The following is a 16,506-nucleotide window of genomic DNA, read 5'->3' as shown; positions in this document are numbered from 1 at the left end:
CCAATGCACTGAAGAGATGTCGGAAACAAACTGTGATTAACTTAACTAGACCTGATTAATCTGTTTGCAAACTAGTTCCCACCCCAGTATTTGTCTCTAAACCAAGACACAAACACACCTAATTTCTAGCAGCAAAAACTGTTCTCTTTATAATCTGAGCACATTGAAAGACAGCTGCATGTTCTAAAAGTTGAAGTGCTGCTGACATATACAGATTCATAAACAGATGCATATGCAAACTGCAGCATATTTTCTTGCTAGCAGTCTTGAATCAAAATGATGCATCTCTGGAGAAGTTAACTGGAATATCTGCTCCAGTAAAATCAAAATTTCTATTTGTAAAGCTGTTGTTCAGCCATGTTTTTATTAATGCAATCTGCTTTAAAACGCTTTGTTCTATCCCATGACAAGTATTTCCATTTGGGTGACAGATGATAAATTACTTTTCTAAATTACCGTTGTTGAATACATGAGACACAATCGTCCACTGTTACAAAGAGGTAACTTAAACTGCATGTTCTTTGTATCATTATAATTCTGGTTTCTTTCCAAAAGCATGTTATAAATCTAAGAAAAATGAAAGCTTTATCACTCAAAACCTGTATAGCCTTGGTTTATTAGTTAGTAAACATTCAAATGTCAGACTCCTTATTAGTCACAATATGCTTAACAGTCAAGAAAAATGGATTCCTTTGCTAGTAAACTGGCTTTTTGCAAGCAAGTACTCCCAGACACTACCAAATGCATGGAACTTATTATATTAACAAAAATAAAAACAACAAATATGTTCATGGTGATATTCGTGGCTAGTATTTCAAAACTCTTTATACTGCAGACACATAAAAATAATTTTCAACATGAGCAGCAGTCAGTTTTAGTTTATTTCCTAAATAAAAATGAGTCAGTTAACCAGTTCTGTGCTTTTCCAATCCTGTGATGGGGTAAGCAACTCCTTATTCATTCACAGATTGAAAATATTATGCAGATATACTAATATAGTGGCCTTTTGAACATGAAATCATAGTAACTTTCACCTGTATGGGCAGATAAAGTGCTCTGAGTGCATTCTAAGGAAAGTAAGAATCCTTACATGATCTAGAATGCTTGGCAGTTAATTATTTCGCCTCTCAATGGGCCTTTTATTGCAACACAGTAACAACACAAATGTTATTTCTTACATCCGGGAATGCCAATAATGCACATGATTCTGTATCTTTGATTGTTCCCTGCATTTTTGCATCCTAAGTCTATGCTGCTGAAAGTCAAAGGAGTGCTTGGGTCTCTTCTTTGACCCAAACTGTATTTAAACCGTAAATTTCTCTAGTTAGAAGTAGATAAGACCATGCCTAACATTCATTTAAACCATTCTTTCCAGTAGCTTGTTGTTCAGCTGTCTCAAGCATGAAACAATACCTTCACTGCATTTGCATGATGAACAGGGCACCTTTCCGATGAGAAAAGCAAAGAACTCCAAAAAAATCCTCACACATTTAGGTGATAAAATGCAAATAAAATACTGTAAATTTTAAAAAGACATTGTGACTTTTCTTTAAAAGACACATCACTTAAAAATGTTATAATTTCCCCTGGTAGTTTGGAACACTGTCTTGTTTCCAGTGGCTAAAGAGAAATGCTTTTTAGTCTGTCTCACACAATTTAATAGAAATGCCAATCACAAATCTCCCTTTTGTTGTAGGCTTTCTTGAAAACATGAAAGGAAAAATACTCCTCTATCCATATTAAAAAAACCTGCTGTCAAATCATAAGAGAAATGAATGGAAAGGAAAAACAGTTGTGCTGAACTGCATCTAGAGCATCATCTTACTACAAATCCAATTTTTACAAGTATCACATTCTGAAAGGACATTTTATATCACATTTTGTTGTATGTTTCACTTAGGTTAGTGATAACAGAAATGCCAGACACTTCATGCCTGAAGAATTTGAAGATTATTACAGCATATACAGTCTGCCAAGGGCAGCCACATCATTCAGGAGCTATCTGCAAATTTCTAAAAAAATCAGACTTCCAGCAAAACCTGCAGGACAATGAAATCACATTTTGTTTTACTGCTACTAGAGAAGGGTAGTTCTTGAGCCCCTCCATGTAAAGTGGTGCTTCATCGTTTCTGCCAAAGTTGTATAAATACCACCGATGAACTCCAGAGACACATACACACATCCTGTATCAGGGGAGCAATCTGCAGTACTCAGCAATTTCTCCAAGAAAAAGAGAAAATACAATTCTTTGCACTACAGCCACATATATAGGAGCATTGGCTACCTCATTCATTCAGAAGTCAAGTGCCACAGAATCTTTTGCTTCTGCTTATCTGTGTGCATGGGAGTGGAGTATCTGAGAACATACAGAAGAGAGAGACATCAATTCCTAAATCAATTATTCCTGAATGGGCTGACAACCTCTGTTGTCAGTACACAGCTGAACGAGCCTCCTGCTTTCTTTCAGTCTTCTCTGTCACACAACAGACCTACTGCACCTGCAGAATAGAAAAAGCCCGGGCAGAAGCACCAGATCACTTGTGTACACACATCACACCTGACACGTGCTGACCCTTCTGCAGCCGTGCATCGAATTCCATGTGTCCTGAGGTCCATGTCCACCGTAAACACGAGGGAGCTCGGCTCTTCACCCAAACGTGTGTTAGAAACATGGACTGCCCCTCTAAGGAGCCAGCACATGAAAGCAGACTGCTGCCATCAGGAGAACCATCCATCTCTTCTGCAGGCGCCTTTGAATGCAGTCTGGATGAATTATCCTGACAGATTACATATAACCCCGGGCTATGGCACACTGATGTCTATGCAATCATGCAGATGATTTAAAAGAATTTCTTATACCCAAATTCTTTACATCAACAAAATACAGGACTTGAACCAACACAAACATATCAAAATACACTGGGTTTTGGTATATGAAGAAAATGAAACGTGCAGGAGTGGGTGCTAAGTATCCTCTTAACACCCATATACATATATAATACAATATATAATTATTATAAATTAATTATTCTTTATAGTTGTGGAAGTCAATTAATCAGAACTTTTTCCCTTTGAGACTGGCTGCTGTAAGTGACTGCAAATCTTGTTCTCACTACCAAAACACATAAAAAATTAATTTTTAAGACCAGTGAATACTTTCCCACTCTTTACTTGGAGAAGAGTGAATGATAAAATAAAGACATTAGACAGTTTAATATTATAATCTATAATTATAATACACTAATCTCAATTTTAACACACTCACACTTTTGAACAGACTCAATTTAACCAGCGGGTTTCCTGAGAAGATTTTACATATATAAGCTATGATTTTCTGTGTTTGCGACTACACATAGGATGTAAATAAAACTTTCTTAACTAAGCAAAGGTAGAACCAAATCTATTAGAGCTAAGTAAGCAAAATGGGTATTTTAAAGCAGTCATTTAACTCCAAATGCACAACTCTTTCTGAATCAATACACCACTATAATTTCTCCTCTTCTGTTTAGCTCCTGTGCTCTGTATTTCCCCGCTTTTCATCAGTGTGCCGCTAAAAGACACTGCTTCTACTTTTTGCTTTTCTCAGTGTGGGCAAGGAAGTTTACACAATGAACAAAACAGTTCCATGAATAAGAAACACTGAGGAATTAAGACCACAGAGACATCAAATTCTGAACAGCTTTTTCATGTATTTTCAAATGCCCTTATTTGTGTCCTCCAAATTCACTGCTGTTTCCACCAAAATCCACAGAATGCTGTTCTCTTCAGGAAGGAATCTGTTCCTCTGTCAGAATTAATTTTCTTAACAAGCCAACACAAGCATACAGTTGACTTTCATCTTTAAGCCATTTATTTGCCTCAGTAACACACTGGTTTGGGCATTTCATCCCATTACAGATGTTTCACAACATAAAATACCCCACACTTTCATAAGAGAGGCCATAGCTCAATAAACACTCAAAGGCACTTCAAATTAGCACAGCCACAGACAAAAGCAAGCCTTGTCTGCATCTCGCTTTTGGCCACATGTTCTCACACCCCTCCTGGTACAGGAGGTGAACACTTCTGTGGCCACATGGATAACCAGACCAGGGACTTGGCATAAAAACAGCTGTTAGTTTTATCCCAGAGCAATCCCCTAATTTATTTTAGTGTGCACATTCAACAGCACCTTCCCTGACAGAGGGATAGGACGGTGTGAGAGTAAGGAAACACCAGCAACTGCTCCTTTCACCAGCACTGCCAACCTGCGTTTACATTTTATACAACCCTGAATCCCAACCAGAAATGCAGAAACTATCCCTCCCCTGGGAAGAGCAGTCACTCAAGACTGGTGCACTGGCTTGAGGAACTGAGCTGGTTGTAGACAGTGCCCGACCCACTCCCACCACAGTGTTAGATTTCACCAACTCACCCCTCCGAAGCAGCTCACTGTGCCACTGCCAGTGGCAGGAGGGCAGGTGGGACTACAGCTCTCTCAGCTTGGATTGATTTACCCACTGTGGGGCACCCTTAGGAGGGTAATCAAACTATGGGTTGAGGTTTAACAAAGATAGGAACAGGACAAAAGGTAAAGCACAACAAGCATCTTGCCTTTGAAAATGTTGGCAGATCAGTGGGGAGGCAGCATGGGGTGACAGGAGACAGAGGCTGCTTCTTGTTCTTATAGCAAAAATACAAAATTTAAGATGCCATTACAACAAAATTTTACTGTTTTCATTTACAACACTGGCCACGTGCTGGGCTAGTGATAATTAGCACTTTATTATTTTCATCTGCACACATAGCTTTACAATTACCATTTCTGGAAAATGCAGTCTTAGCTTTCAGCCACCGAATTTTACACAAAACAGGAACACTTAGCCCTCCTAAATTTAGCATCCAGAATATGGTATCATTTTAAAAGAAAATATCTTCAATTATTAAGCTGTCAGAGCAGGTAGGACATGTGCTTCCCCTACTATCGTATACTAATCAAACTGACTGCTTCAAATATACAGTAAAAAAGACCAGTTGTATAAGACAGTGTTGCAGAGCTTTTACTTACTGATGTCAGGGACACGATGTAAGTCCCCAGAGGCAGCTATGACTTGCTTAAATACTATGCTGGTGAGAGTAGCCTCCAAAGACAGGCTAGTCATGGTGAAAAGTGATTTATGTGAGGACTCTGTAAGAGGACTCTATGCTCAATGACACATAATGCAGAAGCCCTTCTGATCTGCTGCCCATGCTGCATCATAGGGACAGCTCATGTTGTATGCTGTCGTTTGTCTGGCACATGCAGCTTTCCCACTTCCCAAGACATAGCATCGACTTTGCAATCTGCACCAACACTTCCATAAACACTGTAGTGCTTCAGTGCTTTCAGCAGAAACACAGATGATGAAGGAAATGAAAAATAACACACAGATGGTCACACAAAATACTATGACAATAAGCAACAGTCGGTCAGAATGGCCTTCAACTCTCTTGTATGTTCTTCCAGCTCCTCACCACACCAGGACCACATGAAATTTCACAAGCCTTACGTATGTCAACAAAGAGGCAAAAAGTTCTCCAATCATACCGGTAATTCACATGCTAAATTAACATTACAAGCATCATTTTTTCCCTTCCATTTCCATCTCATAAATGAGATTGCACAGCCTACACTGCAGATCTGTGGTGGCACACGTTGATCCAAACACCAGATGCTGCAGTACCATCTTGCCTTTCACGAGCATCTACCACTTCCCACCCTGTCTGGGGCTCATTGTGCCCTTGTTGAGCTGCACCACAGTTTTATGCCCAGGTTATCATCCCACCTGCCTTTAGCTGAGTAAGGGCACGGATATGGTTGAATGGCTGAACAGTCACTGGAGCCTGCACAGAAGCTCCTCGTAGAGGATGCAAGACAGGGACAGGGAGGAGGGTAAGACAGCAGCAGCCAGAGGTAAAAATAATTTTTGGCTACCATGGAATCAACAGAAGCTGGCAGGAAAGGAAACTGATGCCTTGAGAACCTGAACAAAACAAAACAAAACCCCCCAAAAAACCAGTAGGGCATGTTGGTGCTTTCAAAAAGAAAACCTCAAAAAACAGTGGTAATTATTTGCACCCTGTAGCTGCACCAAGAACAGTGACTTTAAATATCGGTTTCTAACCCTCTTTAAAGTTTGTCGTCCAACTGATACAACAGAACACTCCACATCTCCACACCAGTACTTCCTTCTCCCAGTGTAGGTAACATTGATCTAACATTCATTTTCTAATCTACTTTCAAAATTACAATGGGGACTGTCTGGAGTTTTCCCATTTTGAATAACTTGGCTTCATTCTAGCATCATAAAATTTAATACACAATCTGTTCTAAGAAGCAATTCATTCCTAGTTTTGCCCTGTAAAACAAAGATATTTGCCCTTAAAGGTATTTTCATACTTCTGACCCTCTAGGAATACAATCAACAAAATAATGTACTACTGAATAATAAAATGATTAATTAGGAAGATGACAGTAAATTTAAACTTTAAGTGCCAAAATTATCACAAAAAGTATAGCAAGAGCATGTAGGTAGTCAGCAGTCCGTAAAGCTTTAGTAAAAACTATCTGTGAATTTTAAACCTGCCCATCAGCTTTGCTGTACCTTCTTGGTAGCAAGAAAGTGATGTCTCATGTAACAGAACTGGAGAACTTGAAAACAGTTCTTTAAAAAGTAAGAGATAATGGAATGCAAATGCTTTATTCGATGTTTTCAAATATACCTGAGAAAAAGATAAAAACTGGTCACCACTGGGGCTTTGCACATAAGTGTTCACAAGCATTAAATTTAATGCATCACTCTTTCTATCCTTGTGATAATGAGATGTATTTTGATACCTGCACACAATTCCATAAAAACAGAATTTAATATATAATGTGGTTCAGGGCTTCTTGTTTTACCACAAAACTCACGCACCGATAGCTTCTTTCCACCACACTGAACTATGTTTTTCCCCACATCTTAACCATTTTGGAGCAAAGTTTAAAAGAACAGATATGGGCTTTAACTGGCTACAGTCCTGCTAAAGGTACAGCAGCTACCAGCTATGAAAACCTTTGGGGACTTGCTGGCAAACATACATGCACAACATACTCCATACACATGCTAGATATGCAGAAACTATCCTTTCCCAGTCAAAAGCTCTCCAAACTCTTAGAAGTAGCAAAGCAAAATTGCACCACTGTAATTCAACTTCCATTTCCACTGTTTTCCTAACTCATCTTTCCACTCAAGATATTGAGGTTCTTTCACATGCCTCATTTCTGTGGGGCTTTTTTACACACTTACCAAAAAAAATTTACATCCAAGTAGCTATACTTGTAGGCAAGACGCTTGTCTTGACAAGTCTAATTAATATAACACTTTATACACCCTGTTTTTACACTTTTGGCCTTATATTGGGGTGAAACTAAAGAGAACTGTGACACAAATGCTAAAACAGTTCAGTGTTAACCCTCAATGTCCAAAGTTGCAACTGGGCACCAAAGCAGCTACTACGTCTACTCCAAGAAACTGCAATTAAGAGACATGAAAAGATTTCCACTTCACAGTTAAGCAACATGTGAGGTATTAGGATTGTTCTATCTAAGTCTAGGAAAACCACAAATGGACCACGGAATAGGAATAGAAAATGGTACTTACGGGTGAAAAATAATTAAACTTTTGCAAATCTGGAATAATTTTACAAATATTTATTTACAAACTTTGTTTAAACACCAGGCCAAGATAAACAGTAATATGACTGACAGCATCACTCTGGGAAGCTTTCACACCATCATCTTTTTTAGAAACCATGACAAAAGAATTATCTGCTCACAACCATTTTCAGAAGCATACCGAGTTTTCAAGTTCCCTTTTCCACCATTAATAATATTCCTCAAGGATGTATCAAATTATTACTTCTGACAGCCCATCAAGTAAAGAACCAAGAAAATCAACATATTCTTTAAATAAATGGTTCTATCAGAAGAACCATTGTGAGGGAAAAAGTTTAAAAAGAGAATCCATGGGGCCTCACGCACAATACATCGCATTTCAGCAAGACTGACAATCCAAAGATTAGTAGCTGGCAAGGATTGTCATTCTGATGGATACTATTCCAACCCTGGATGACAAAACCTCTTCCTTGAGCTGAAAGTAAAATTGGAAAGAACTTCAAAAATCTAGGAGGAGAGTTTAGAGGTGGGATTAACAAGGGAAATTATAAAGTGAAGACGGAAGTGTTTAATAAAGCATATAGATGACCTGACTATTGATTCTATTTTCATTTTTCAGTACATAAATGATGCATGATCTCTGGAACATGGGAAATAAGGCAGCGTCCTGTGATTTTGCTGGAGTTGAATTGAGTTTTCACGTCATAAAGAATGCAGGAACGTTAAAATGTAATATACTTACTTTAAACTTTTACTGAACAATGAAAAATGTTAACAAAACCAAAGATATCCATGCAGAACAGAACAAAAAAAAAATTTAAAATAGCTTTTTTCTTTAATACTACAGTTAACAAAACTGCTGTAATATAGTCTTGCCAATGAAAGACAAACTCCAGTGTAAAAAAAGCACTAGAGAAATATTTCCTTTAAAAAAAACCAAAAAACCAAACAAAACCCAACCATTCCCCCCCAAAAAAACCTGGGGAAAAAAAAAAACACAACCAAAAAAAACCCCCAAACCTACACAATAAAAAACCTCCAGACTCTCTCTCTTAAAAAGAAAAAAGTGCCAAATTTGAACTTCTCTGATCCTAATTTATAAGTTATTTTACAGAAAGATGGATTCACAATAGTGACCAGAAGGGCCCTTTTAAGTATGATTTCTTGTGTACCACAACTACTTACAGTTGGCTAGTCACTATTCTAACCAAAGGGAATATAGGACGTTGCATTAACTTTCCTTCTGGGAAGTTTTCAGACTCAAGTGGTGGTACCTTAAGAGAGAGAATTTTTAACTATTTCTAAAGCTAGCATGCTTTAAACACTCGTGTGGGAAAACAAATAAACAAAATACAAAAACAACACACCACCACTACACCATCTGTTTCTCGGAAATTCTTAAAAATGCACCTACTAGCACTGCCAAGGATGACACCACTAAGTTGATAAACTTGATTCAGCTTACACAACAACACTCACTAAAGCCGTAGCTATGTACGCTATCGTAACAAGGGGGCAGAACTGGAACCTTCCTAACTGTGATACCATTCAGAAACAAGACGCATGGAATTCCTATTACTAGGACAGAATTTCGTATTTTCAGTCAGATACTAAGAACAGAGGTTGTTAGGATCAGCAGTCAAGTAACTGTAAGAAAATAATGACTACCTGAGTCACAATGCAAAACACCAATTCTACAGAGACCAGGGAACAGGCCAAAATGTCTTTTCCATGTTAACACACATTAAAAGCAGGCATCTGACATGTACATATCCAGTCCCCATCTACACATATTCTGCTTCCAGGAATCCTTTTCTTCAAAAGAATTTACCTTTTTTAAACAATTGCCAAGAGCTGCTAGGAATCCTTGCACTTCTGGTGGTTCATGCACTTATGTTTTATGTTGCTACTGCAAACATATTTCAATTGTTTTATAGCTAAGGAGGTGAACCCAAATCACAGTCTCACTGGAAACGTGCAGCAAAATATTTAGAAGTATGAGTTATCATTTTTTGCAAAGATAAACATTGATGAATTTGATTTTCAGGATGCAACTCATCTCACAAAGTCAAAGAGATAACTAATCACTGAGCTTCAGTACCCATCAGCTGTTTGCTGGTCTAAACCTTACAGACTAGCTCTCGGTATTTGCAGAGAAAAAAAGAATGCAACCCACACAACTACAAGCAGAGATTTTGTAAGAGATGCCAACAGGAAGCATCCAAATGTCACAAGCAGTACCAAGTGACTGTGTTGCAATGCCAAGGTCCAACTGATTAAAATAACTGAGACAGCTAAACAGATATGAACTATCTGCTTTAATTTAATTTTTGAAGACTTTAGCAACATAAAGAAATGTTATCCTTTTACAGCTCTTCACCAAGGGAAACTAAGTGGTCATGCATGGAAACAGCAGAAATAACATATCCAAAAAGAAACAGCACAGGTTAAATGTTTCTTACCCATCCAAGGGTTGGGGTTTGTTTTCTTTTTCAAGCACTAGACAAAGAATTCATCAAACAGAAGCCATTTTCAAAATCAATGTGTTATTCTGTGGTCCAAATATCAAATCACTATTACATTTTCAAGTATAATTTTTAACTCAAATAACATAAAAAGTGTTCAATAATCGAGCAACAAGCTCAAATACAATATGAATAGCACAGCTCAAACTGTTTGCCTCCAATAATGGAAGGCAAAGGATGGAGCTTAGCAAAATCTGGTATTTCACGGTCTTGCTCCACTAATGAACAGGTTTCACAGACAACAACCCACCACGGGGTATAAAAAAGCCAGCACTGACAATTTTATAGATCTTATTTTAATGCAAGTCACTACTTGGCCTTTGGCATTAACATTACTACTGCTCTCCCTCCCTGTCTTCCCTAATCGCAGTTTATTAAGAAAACCACACTCCATGCTTGGACAATGGTTTGAACTATATCACTATTTTAAATAAAAGGACCACAGATGTTCCACAATATTTGATTTAAATAAATTAATCTAAAAGCAACTCGATCAGAAAATGCATGAGGAGAAGGAAATCCTTTGACTACAAAACAAATTCCAGGTAAAAAAAAATACTAAGTGCTTTCCCCAAAGCACAGAGTGCAGCTACAAAAGTGGGGGTGACATGGAACAGCTTATTTAAAAGCCTTTTAAAATATGGATAAAATAACCATGTAGAAACATTTCACAATATGCTGAGCAGCAATTCCAACAAGGATTGCATTTGAACTGATGACTATCTGAGCTATGAAAGCTGATGCATTCAAGGCAGCGCTTAACTAGCTGATGATTGAAACTACACAGAACAGCAGTGATCACATTAAAAACCTAATGCATCATTTCCCAGAGTACAAAGCAGGTGGCAGAACTGCAGAAAATGGAGACAGATTATTTTTCTCTTATATGCATAACGTAAGAAAACACTCCTGCAAATTTTGAAAGCTGAACATCTCCACTCAGTAGCAGGTAAACAGTTTTCCTAAAGACCGCACCAACATGCTAGAAGGTCGTTGGTTTGAGATGCACACAGCAACAGTATATAAGCTTCTAAAAAAACAGTTACATTACCTTTTTAACAGTAGCTCAGATGCTATATTTTTACATATATATGTGTGTGTGTGTATACATATGTGCGTGTGCATATATATATATATATATATATATACACACAGATATATATATAAAACCAATATACATTGTACTACTTAAATCCAAAATGCAGTACATTCTGGGACCAAGTCCGAGAACTCTAGGGGTATCTACACAAAACAGTGATTCCTGTTTGCTTTACAGGAGCAGACTAGGCTAGCACAACCTCAACAGACTCCTAAAGATGAGCTGGGCTGAACAAAACCAGTCCTGCAAGGCAACGACCCAGAAAGGATGTCTCTGCAGAACACATGTATGTACCTTCTGTCCACCAGACTCACTTAACCACTTCAAATAAGGCTCATTAAATGAAGGAGGAAAAACAACTTTTCAGAGATTCTTGTTCACCCTTTTTAGGTCTATACTTCCAATATACAGCTCACTTCCCCCCAGGACCAGCATTCCTCCACAGAATTCTCTGGAGCACTGTTTGTCCTCCTCAAGGCGCAATGCTGGGAAGTGAAAAAAGCATGATAGAACCTGGATAAGCCTGGCAGAACTTTAAGCCCTGGTCTTGAAAAATTCTTCCATACCTCTCAACACAAGGATGAAAGGGATTTGCATCAGCACTCCTGTCTACACTGCACGAATCCCTGAATCCTCAAGTCTCTACTCCCACAACTGCATCTTCAAAACACTCTGCATTCTTAAGTAAAACTGTCCCATTAGCAAAGCCAAGTAGCTCATTAGAGCACTGCCCTCCTCATTATAAGACATTTATTCCAATGTTAATTTGAAGTATAATAAATCTCTCATCCAAAGATCTGGGGGTCTTTTAAATCAAAATAATTCCTTGCGGGTTTGGCTGTGACTCCCTTCCCCCCAGATGAGCTCAGCCAAGGAAAACAGATAGAAGGGACAATGAGACACCACCCAATCTAATTTAGCAAGAATACAAAACAGCACTTGTATGAAGGGCAACCCATGACAATTGCTCATATGGCAGTTGGTTTTGTGGTAGTGCTTTATATTCACACACCAGGACCTCTCTGCAGCAGAAAAAAAACCCTGCAATGGGCCACCCTGGCAGCTGGAATCTTGTCAGTCCCCTGTTCTAGAAAAAAATCATCTCTTCCAGGACATCAAGGGGAAGCTACAGTCTCTCCCTCCCTCTTGCCCAGGTGATGGATATGAAGCTAGAAGCATCTTCTCTTTGCTTCCTTCTCCCCAAATTAAGGCTGACGGATCAGCACATACCAAATTCTGGACTGGCCCCAAGTCAAAGCCACCATTGTCTGCTGCCTTGCCAGATGTGTAGAGGTGAGGTGGTTTGAGGATATAACAACATCTTGATGAGCTGCTATTTGTTTAGAACAAAGTACAGGTATCACATTCAAAAACAAGCATCCTGCATTAATTTCTTTAAATAAAAGGTTACAAACAAATCTGCTTCAAGTCACTTGGGAATCCACTTCAAGATCAAAGGTTACTTTTAACTTTAGGCTTTTTTTCCCAATTTTATATGTACATCAGTATCCACTAAGAATCCCAACAGATGGCTACCAAACTACGTGTGATAACAAAGTTATTGCTCCACAGACCCTACAAGCTTCATACCTTCAGAATAACTGAGCCATTATTCAATTTTACTTTGATGAAAGCTACGGAACCATTTCTCATGTAGCTGTGTTTTTCTAAATTAAAAAAAAAGAGGTTAAACTTAGCTAATGAACAGGCCATACTAAATTTATGTCAATAGCTAAACATCTGCTAAGAGCACTGTTTCTTAAAACGCAATCCACAAAGAGCAGGAAGCTTACATGGTGCTGGCTTGCTTTCATTCACACCTGCTTAATTACATGAAAAACAAATAAAACACTTTAAGTATTTTTCAAATATCAATTTCCTTGAGAGCAGGAGTTAGAGTCACTACAGAACTGTTTCAAAAATCCGAAGAGCTGACCTGCGCAGCCATCGGCTGGACATTCCCCAGTGCATGAGACTACGAAATGCAGCATGAGGTTCTTCTGAAGGTGTCTGAGCTAATACAAAATGTTCATAATTTTCCAAGACAGTGAGACGCTCAAGTTCAAACCTTTTACCAAGGAATGCTGAATTACAAACACTGAATGATTTAAAATATGACAAACTGAAAAAAATCTCACTCAAATCCTACAAGATAATACATTGGGCTATTAAGTGAAAAACATATTCACCACAACAATACCTGCCCTTTTTCATTTCTCAGTTTGCTGTTCTCTGGAAGGAGAGGAGGAGAACATTTGACCCAATACTAAAAACAAGCTTCACATTGACCAAAACCATACTGTTATTTTTAAATCAGTTCATATTAGGGAGGTGCTCTACAGAAAAGCACATGAGAAATGAAAACACTCTATCTTCAGAAAAATATTTAAGTACCATGTAGTATGTGAGGCTTAGAGCTTCTCAACAGCAGAAAAGAAAACGCATAGTTGCTTATTAACAGAGGATTAACATTATGTTAGAGTCTCTCTAACACAATGAATGAGGCTAGGTTCCTACATAGTATCACTCACTGTACTTTTATAAAAGAGCTTAAAAGCAACTTTAACTGTGGAAATTCCTAAGTCTCAGTTACTTTCATTGTCAATCAACATATTCTCTTAGAAGCCTGCGCAGGTATTTAATACACTAACTGAGTAGCAGCTTTGTGCAGATCCTTCACAAGCAAGACAGCAGTTTCCTTTCTGTATGGGAGTTTTATCCAAATTAGAACTATGTCAGCATTTAATGATACAGGAGATGAGCTCCCCAGCCTTCTCTGGAATAAGATAAATGAAAATATTTTGGCTAGGAAACAGTCCCTCACAAGCAGAACTTTTCTAAGAAGCTCCAGCAGTTTCTCATACTGAAGCATTGTATTTGACAACACCAGAGACCCCAGCCTCAAAAAAAGCTCTGAAAACAAAGTTTGTCAATAAAGAGATCCCCCTCCTGCTCAAAAGCAAGACTTCTGTGCAAACTTTAGGCAGTAACTAGAGGGACACTGTAAACTGAAATTCCAGGTAGGAGCTCTTCAGTGGTTTCTCAAAGTACAGAAAGATAAAGTGACATACACTTAAAAGCCTGCTCTCCACGCAGTGCCACCTCTTGCTGCATGGTCCCACCCCCTTTAAGACACCTCTGACCACTCACTGAGCCAGTTCCACTCAATCATCTGGAGGAAAATTATGACCCTTCCCCACCCCCACAGTTATTTCAGTTTTCTCCTAGAATAACAAAGTCAGTCTGCTCACCAAAAGGTCAGACAAGTGTCACGTCAGCACAAGTATCTGGAGTGTGATGCTCCTAGCTCCTACAGCACAAACTAACACCTTGCTGTTGCCTGACTCTCAGCAGCAACCTTCAAAAGACTGAATGTTAAAATTGCACAATTTCCTCTCAAAAGCAAATGGGTCTTCCTCTCCTCTAAAACAAAACAAAATCAGGTTTGCCAAATGCTTATTAGCATTAGCTTCCTATGTGTATAGAAACATACTTAAAATTAAATCCAATTAGCTGGAAATACAAGGAAAAGGTAAGTCCAATTGACTAGCTTGCTCTACGGACAAATCTCTGATTTTTCTCAATTAAAAAAAGTTTTAATTAATTAATGTTATATATTTAATTAAAATGTAAAAACAGAAGAGAGCATATATTTCTTGCTCCCTTTGTGTATTTAAATACAGCATTTGTGGCACTTAATCATATTTCCATCTCTGAGATGTACAGAAAGAGAAAGTTATGTGAAAACAGATACCAGTTTCTGAAACGATGCAAGACCAGTGCAAAGAAGCAAGAGGAATTGAAAATCATAAAATTTATCTTCTCAATCCCTGTACTCACAGAGGCGAAAGTCTCATGATGCTGTCAAAACACTCACTTCTCACCACTTTCTCCCAAGCATATGACCCAAGTGACAGTTCCTGTGGCATCCTCTGATCTTCTGCCATGAAGTGACCAAACTGTGCCCCGTAATCTTCAAAGTGCTAAAGCCTGATCATTCATTCCGCCCTGAGGAGAAATCTCGCCGATTTCTCTAAACAACAACAAAAAAATCCTACTCTGCCCTGTCATTCTCACCCCTATACACGCTTCTACACGCTCTTGGGCGCGTGTAAGCTCATTTTAACAGCAAGCAGGATCTCCCCTTTATCCGCCTCCTCGCTCACACCAACCACTTCACACGGAGTCTGAAGGAGGACAAACCCCGGCGCCTCGGGCAGCTGCCTCGACACGGGATGTTGTCCGGGAGGGCAAACCCCACGGCGCCCTCCGCCCCCGGCGCGCCCCTGTGCCCCCGAACTGCCTCCACAGCCACGGCTCCCTCCCGAGTCCCCCCGGTCGTGCCTCGCCGGGGCGAAGCCCTCCTGCCGCCACCTCCCCCTTGGGAGCAAAAAAGAATTTGGTTTGGGTTTTTTTGTTGTTTGTTTTTTTTTTTTCAAAAACGCGGCTCCTCTCTCGCCCTTTGTTGCCTCGGGAGGGGCAGGTTCGGGGAGTGGGGCCACACGCCGGGGGGGAGAGCAGCGGCGGGGGCTGCCCCTCGCAGCAGCAGAGCCCCGGAGGGTTGGTCTGGCGAGCCCCCGGGCAGCGGGGCTCGCCCGCCCGCTCTGCACCCACCTTTCTGCGCCCCGGTGCCTCGCAGCAGCAGCAGGAGGAGGAGGAGGAGGAGGCTGGGGCGGAGCAGCGAGGCCGCCCGGCGGGTCCCCGCGGGGAGCGGCCGCCCCGTGCTCACCATGCCCCGCGGCGTGGGCAGCGCGGCCGGCGCTCCGAGGGCATCGCGGGCTGCGGGGCGGCCGCGCCGGGCCGCGTCTCTGCCCTGCCCTGCCCTGCGCGCCCGCCAGCCCGCGGCCGCCCAACCGCTTCCGGGGGCGCGGCGGGGCCGCCCCGCTTCCTGCCGCCCCCCCGCCGCCCCGCACGGCCGGCCCCGGGCGCCGCGGGAGCCCCGGGGACCGGCGGCGCCTCCGCCCGCGGCCCCGCCGAGCGAGGGGCCCCCGAGCCGCGCCCTCCCGGGCGGCCTGCGCGGGGTTCACGGCCCCAAACTCCCTGGGAGTCAGCCCCTAAATTCCCGCCTCATTCCGCCTCCGTCCTCCTTTACGAGTTGGCTGATAGTACTCCGATTTTTCTCCCAAAGCAGAGATTAAGTGAGGCAAAATTGCTGGGAAAAAAACCAAACAAAACTCCTTGGAAACACGAATATTGCTGTTGTTAAG

At 40.5% G+C, this 16,506-nt stretch overlaps 1 protein-coding gene across 1 annotated transcript in view; it reads right to left on the bottom strand.

Annotated features, from left to right (window-relative positions):
• DCBLD2 (discoidin, CUB and LCCL domain containing 2) overlaps nt 1-16,031 on the bottom strand; it is a 39,388-nt gene extending 23,357 nt beyond the window's left edge. Inside the window, exon 1 of the mRNA XM_017830890.1 lies at nt 15,914-16,031. Within this exon, the coding sequence (XP_017686379.1) occupies nt 15,914-16,031 (118 nt within the window). The remainder of the gene's footprint in view (nt 1-15,913) is intronic.
• Nucleotides 16,032-16,506: the final 475 nt, after the last annotated feature.

This window comes from Lepidothrix coronata, unplaced genomic scaffold (genome assembly GCF_001604755.1).
Source record: "Lepidothrix coronata isolate B3197 unplaced genomic scaffold, Lepidothrix_coronata-1.0 Scaffold184, whole genome shotgun sequence".
Lineage (NCBI taxonomy): Eukaryota > Metazoa > Chordata > Aves > Passeriformes > Pipridae > Lepidothrix > Lepidothrix coronata.
Note: the sequence above shows the minus strand (reverse complement) of the source record. Positions and strands in the feature narration are given on the sequence as shown.